Below are 7,432 nucleotides of genomic sequence, written 5' to 3'. Positions count from 1 at the left end.
TTCAATATTTTATGAGCATAAAACCTAGTATTAGCCAAACTAAAACTTTGTTTTAATTTATCATCATGGTTTACAAATACTAGGAAGGCATAATCTAAAAAGCTATTTCTGCTTCTAAGTGCCCTTATTATAAGATACATAAGTACACTGATTGTCTTAAATGATAAAAGTACTATTTCTTTAGTCTAAAAAAAATTTTAGAGTACCAAAGCCAACTCAAGTACTTATGACCCAAAATGGATAAAATATGAAAAATGTTACTATAAATGCTTTAATAAAATATGACAGTATTCTTGTTAATGGAAGTCTTAATAAACAAGGTAGCCTAATTGTATCAGGACATTTGAATATCTTACAGAAATAAGACATGTTTGCAAGCCAACGTGATTGAATTCAGGTACAAGACCCAGTCCTATTACATAATTTTCTCAACATGAAGAAAAATTTACTGAAAAAAATGGCTAAAAATTATATATTTATTCTGAAAATACAGCTAGTTGTATTTATTTGTACAATAGCAACTTCCTCTCTAGGCTATCAGTCTACTGCAACAAAGTTAACTAACATTAGTTATGTTTCCAAATACAATTCTAAAATCTAGTTACAAATAAATCACCAAATCACTGTAGTTCTTTTAATATACTTCTCTTTCCTTTTTCCCATTTTTCATGTGTGTATGCACTGCATGTATGCATGTGTGGGTGCATGTGTGTGGGAACATGCATGTGGAGGCCCAAGATTGATGCTATAAGTGTTCTCCATCGCTCTTCCACCTTATTCATTACAGGGTGGTCTCTCAATTAAACCCAGAGTCCACCAATAATCTTGCTAACCCAGCTTGCTCTGGGGATCCCATCTCAGTCTTCTGAGGCTGGATTTACAGGTGGGCTACCATGTACCATGTATGTGTGTGGTTTCTGGGAATCTGAACTGTGAGCCTCATGCTTTCATGGCAAGTGCTTTAACCACTAAGCAATCTCCTCAGCCCCTTTTTATTTTTTTTTAATAATAAAGTAGTATGGTAATATTTTTTGAAGTATTTATAGAACTTTCAAGAAGACTACACAATAATCTGGCAAATTCACTTATCAGTTTTACTATGTAAGTAACCTCTACAACCTAAATATAATGAAACATACCAAGAAATAAAATACCATTTTAATTAAAATGTTAGATTCTGAATCTAATTTCTATAAACTACCTTTTGATAGCTCAATAATGAAAAGTTCAGTAAGATAAAATATAAGCACATGGACTGTCCTAAATTAAAATGTTTCAACTTACTTTTTAGTCTCAAAATTTTAGATTGGCAAAACAAACTCATAGTTCTTATAACCCGGGACGGATAAAATACCATGAAGAATGCTACCATATAAATGATTTTTCATAAAACACAACCATAGCCTTAGACAATGTAAAAATGTAAAAATGTCTAGACAATTACAGAATATTTGTTTCACCTGCACTGTATAACACACTAAGATAGATAGCTTGATAATAATTAAAGCAATACTTTGGTATTTGGTATTTGCATTATAATTCTGTACCAAAAAAGTGAAGGTGGAAAATGTCTAAGATCCACAATGCAGCTATTGGTATCAGGCTGACAAAACAAGTGCTACACTTTGAAAGTCCACAAAATTTAAATCCCTGAACAAAAAATAATGACCTACTATTAATACGTTTTAAAGAATTTACAGTAATCTTTAAAACAAGAAAACTGTAACACTATACATATTGCTCATTTATTCATACAAAAATATACTTAATTCAAAAAACATCTGGTTCTATAAAAACTTTATTAGAGGGCTGAAGAGATGGCTCAGCAGTAAAGAACACTGTTCTTGCAGAAGACCTGGGTTTGAATCCCAGGACCCACATGGCAGGTAACAACTGTCCATAACTGCAGTCCCCAGGGATCCGACAGCCTCTTCTGTCCTCCACGGGCATTGTACAACATGGGTGCACTTACCTCCATGTAGGCAATACACTCATATACATAAAATAAAAATAAATAAAATATTTAAAAAAATTTTTTAAACTTCATTAGTGTGCTACTTACCTTCATCACAATAATTAATAATTTCAAGTTAGTCTGTAACACAATCTAATTCTTTTTTTTTAATTTTGTGCGTAAGAGTGTATTGTATGTACACAATCTAATTCTTATAAAGTGACATCTAAAGAAATTTCACTGAGAACAAAGCTGATCTTCAAATGAAGATCCAGAAGATACTAGAAAGATTAATGAATACTTTAAGACTCTCTACCCAAGAAATCAACTAATCTACTCATTCTTTAATGTTTCCTGGAAGCAATCTTAGTTAACAATCTAAGTAATCAATCAATCACATTTAGCAACAAATTGTTAAAGTAAAAGAAAAATACCTTGAAATTGCTCCCTTCAAGATAGCATTAATATTATAACTTAAAAATATCAATTAAAGTATATGGTCCATACAAATATTCAAAAATAATACCCAATATTTTAATATAAATAATTATACTCATAGATTTGACCTCATAGATTATCTAGAAAAAACTATTTTATAAAGGTACATATCCAGGCTGGGCATGGTGGCATGCACCTCTAACCCCAGCACTCGAGAGGCAGAGGCAGGTAGATATCTGTAAATTCAAGGCCAGCCTAATCCACATAGTGAGTTCCAGGCCAGCCAGGGCCACACAGTGAGATCCTGTCTCAAAAACAATAGTAAAAATACCTACCTAAGAAACTGACTATAGCATTGAGTCAAGAATTTTATTTTATTCTCCATTATAAAATCATGTTTAAGTAGGTTATCAATACCATTTTAATACAAACACATAGCTGCAGTACAAGAATATTTAACTGTGAAATGAATAACAATATATAAATAAAACTTACTGTCATCCATCTGAAGACTTGGTGGGCAGTAAAATTTCTTATGGGTAATTAAATTTGGTAATCCTCTAAAGAGACTACGGCATAATTTACATTCAAAAATAGTGTCCACATCTTTTAATAAAATATGTTTAAGTTGTTTGGTTCCTGGAGGGAACAAAAAAGGAAAAACAATATAAAAGTTAACTTTGGCACTGAGTTTTAAATTAGGTAACTGTTGATAACCCCAAAGTATAGTTACTCTGAAAACAAAATAAAGACACTGCCAATTTCTACCACAGAATGTTTAGAACTAAGTAATAAACTAAGTTCTAAGCAAATCCTACTATGATTTGGCAATTTAAGACACCTAAAACTGATGTCCTTTTTCTGCTTCAGTAGCTAATCAATTCTTGGGCTATCCTAAGGCAGTGGTTCTGACAGCTGACTAGTCGTCACAATGAGCTAGGGAAGATGACCCTTCCTTAGAGAGTCTGACTGAGGACTGGAATGGGGCAAGAAAATGTTTCCCATCATTCTTATAAACTTTTTGCTGTTTTTTTTTTCAGGTTTTTTCTGTATCTGGAAGTGAAATAAAGTTTTAAAATACATTTTCCCAATTCATTAGAAGTGAAAACTCTATCATAGGACTACCTATGACCTATCATGCTTTTCTTAATTCAGTTGACATTACTTCAGGCTCTGGGCCAACATGGAACCATGGTCATTTAGTGCTATAGCAGAAAATCTTTATCCCAACCAAGAGATAAGTTTGAATTCTACATATGCCTCTTCATAGCAACATCAATTTATCTGAGCCTTTCTCCATCAGAACTCTCATTTCAATTCCAATTATTTATAAATATAATTACTACAGATGAGTATGTCTTATACCTGAGATTATAAACCTTCAAAGCATCCAAGATCAAGCCTACCTTATTTATAACTACAAGGTGTTAAGTTATAAAAATAGCATTTTTTGAAGAACGGCTACTATCTATAGAGGGAGAATCTAAGCACTATGGTGTAAGATCAAAAGATACAGAAAAATAAATAGCAAAATTCATCAAATCTTTAAAACATCCACAAGGAGTAAAACACAAACGGAGGCTTTTTGTTGTTACTTCCTACATGTCTTTGCTACAGTAACTTACTAATAATTTAGTACCTTCAATTTCCTCAAATGAAAAGGTTAATAATACTGACTTAATTTTATTACTTAATATTGACATAGTTCCATGAATAATACCCGTAAGACCACCTAGCTACAAAATGTTTTGACATTTAACAAGCATTTGACTATTAAGCTCTGGTATTACTAAAGAGTATAAATGATCTTAAGTAGCATAATTAATAGTGTAGGGTCTGAAAAAGTTAATTGTTTCTGATCCAATCTTTAACAATATATTTAACTTTTAAGGTATATTTTTATCATTATATTTTTAAAATAGCTCAGACCTCAAAATTCTATTGCAAAATATTGTTTACCAGATTATCAGAACGTCGCTAAATGTTTAGAGATCTGATCTGATCTAGTTATATTACCTTACAGAGGTATATAATCTCTGCACTTTGGTTTATCCATCTTTTATCATAGAACAAACCAAACCAAAACTAATCATTTCACATTACAAAACAGCTTTACGATAGACAGCTAATATATCTAGTTCGTAGCTAGCCACAAAGTGATTAACGAACTGTGAGAGATAAACCAAGGACTAAAATACTCTGGTTCACAGACTTAGTCTGTTGACTCCCCATCGGGGAATCAAACCCAGGTCTCCTGCGTGACAGGCGGGGCTACTCACCACTATACTAAAGAGGAGCAGACCCCAATCTTATTTAAAGGGATGTTGGCGACTGATTGCTGCTAGATGAGGAAAAGCTGATCTTCCTAAAACAAGGGACTACCGATAGGATGACTACACTCAGCAGATGGATTTGCACTGGGGAACGGCTGGGGGCACTGACAACACAGTGGACACAGTGGACAGTAACAGGGATGACAGAGTATATGGGCTCCAGTTCGGGTGGGGTGGCTGTGGGATGGTGCCATTTGGGATGCAGGTATAAAAATGAGTAAGATTGTTTGGCATGTTCTGTATGAAATATACACACAAAAAAATAATAAAATTTTTAAAATAAGTTATATTTGAGGAAGAAGCATAAAAATTTGCTTAATGTTAATTAATAGCTATGAAAAACATTACCATTGAAATCTACCTGATGAATTTATATCCATGTACAGGTGCCAAGGATCTCAGAAAGTAACTATGACTAGTAATAATCAGATACATAGAAATTAGAGACACATGTGCATGACATCTAAGTGTTAGTTGCATTAAAAATGAGTTTTTCTGTATGAAACAGTGTATTTTAAAATGGAGATCTTTTTTAAAGATTAAAATCTCAGGACTGGAGAGGTGGCTCAGCGGTTAAGAACACTGACTGCTCTTGCAGAGGACCCAGGTTCGATTCCCAGCACCCACATATCGGGTACCAACCATCCTTAACTCCAGTTCCAGGGGAATCCGAAGTCCTCTTCTGACCTCTGGGTCACTGCACGACATGGGTGATCTTATGTCTTACAGGGTTTATACTGAGTACAAGAATGTATAACTGTATTAATTCAACACTGTAAACCTAAAAATTACAGCCAATTTTAAAAGAGATGTGCATCTTTGCTCTAGAAACTTATTGACTATGTCAATGCTGTTGTAATGAAATGCTTCTACTAATTATGTGGTTATTAAATAAATATTTTAAAAAATACTCTGGTTAAGCCTCTCTAATTGATCTACATCTAATTTTCATAAAGTGCAGCTAAGTATAGTACTAGTGGGAAGAAAAATGAGAACTTTGCATGCTGATTCTAAATTAAAAATTCACTCACTATACTCAAACTAGAGATTCAATTCTGGCCTTTTAAAATAGTCCAACAAGCCTACTGTGGTGGCGCACACCTTTTAATCCCAGTGCTGAGAGGCAGAGGAAGGTCAATCTCTGTGAGTTCAAGGACAGCCTGGTCTATATAGTGAATTTCAGGTCAGCTGGAGCTACAGGGAGACCTGTCTCAAAAAGACCAAAATAAAATAAAAAATAATAAAATAAAATAAAATAAAATAGTCCCAACGATTGAAGGGGGAAAAAATTGAACAGAAACAATGAAATCTATTTAACTCAAACATTCAACTAAAAGGGTTAAAGAGATATCTCTGCTCTTAAGAATGTTAAGAGTGCATACTGCTCTTGCAGAGGACCAGAGTTTGGTTCCCAGCACCCACAATGAGGGGATGCACAACTATGTGTAACTCCAGCCCAAGGGACTGTTGGCCTCCAAGGGTACCTGTACTAAGGTAGATGCACATAACCATATATATACACATACACATACATATGCACATACACATCATTAAAAATAATAAAAGGAATTAGAGATGGCTCAGGGTTAAGAGTGTACCACTCTTGCAAAGGACCCAAGTTCAAGTCCTAGCACCCACACTGCACTGCTCACAAATACCTATAACTCTAGCTCCAGGGCATCTGACACCTCTGGCCTCTGGGGTGATGGGAACTCATATACATATACCTACACACATACATACATACACATTAATTAAAAATAGTAAATGGAGCTGGAGAGATAACTCGGCACTTAAAGAGTATGTAGTGATCTTCCAGAGAACCCAAATTCATTTCCCAGCACCAATGGTCAAATAGTTCACAACCAACCACCTGTAACTCTACCTCCGGGGTATTCAACAACATTTTTCTGGCCTCTGCAGGCAATTGTATACATATATACATACCCACACATAGACATACACACACACATTTAAAAATAACTTTAAGGTTGGGTGTGGTGCTGCACATCTTTAGTCTCAGAACTCTGAAAGCAGGGGCAGGCAGATCTCTGTTGAGTTCATGGCCAGTCTGGTCTACATAGCACATTCTGGGCTGGCTGGGGCTACAGGGAGACCTTGTCTCAAGAAAGGACCAAGAATAGTTATGATGATGATAATAATTATTATTATTATTTTAAAACATCTTTAAAAAATAATAATAATAAATTGTTTTGGTCTTTTTGGTCTCCTGCAGCTCCAGCTGGCCTAGAACTCACTATGCAGATCAAGATGACCGTGATCTCACAGAGTGAGATCTTACTGAGTGCTGGGATTAAAGGCATGCACTACCATGCCTGGTTCAAATTTTTTTTTTAATTTAAATTTAACTGAAGATTTAAGGAAGAACATAGTAGCATATTTAAAGCATACCCAATTAATAAACATGAAGTTATACATTAATAAAAACAGTGAAGTGTAAAAACATGAGACTATATGCTTAAATTGGGCATATTCATCTTCAAGGGTCTATCAATCATAGAAAAAGAAAAGCATTCTTTCTTAATTAATCCTACTTAAGTAGTTCTATTCATAGGGTTCATGGGGATTTACTTATTCCCAAGAGACATACAAAAACAAGCATCTGCCTTTGACAGATGCGCACCCATACATATATACACACACACACACACACACACACACACACACACACACACACACACACACA

The 7,432-nt window shown here is 34.4% G+C and overlaps 1 protein-coding gene across 1 annotated transcript in view; it reads right to left on the bottom strand.

Annotated features, from left to right (window-relative positions):
- Window positions 1-7,432, bottom strand: part of Znf800 (zinc finger protein 800) — a 56,866-nt gene that overhangs the window by 37,577 nt on the left and 11,857 nt on the right. The window contains exon 4 of the mRNA XM_017801417.2: window positions 2,888-3,031. Within this exon, the coding sequence (XP_017656906.1) occupies window positions 2,888-3,031 (144 nt within the window). The remainder of the gene's footprint in view (window positions 1-2,887; window positions 3,032-7,432) is intronic.

This window comes from Nannospalax galili, unplaced genomic scaffold (genome assembly GCF_000622305.1).
Source record: "Nannospalax galili isolate Female #2095 unplaced genomic scaffold, S.galili_v1.0 scaffold660, whole genome shotgun sequence".
Lineage (NCBI taxonomy): Eukaryota > Metazoa > Chordata > Mammalia > Rodentia > Spalacidae > Nannospalax > Nannospalax galili.
Note: the sequence above shows the minus strand (reverse complement) of the source record. Positions and strands in the feature narration are given on the sequence as shown.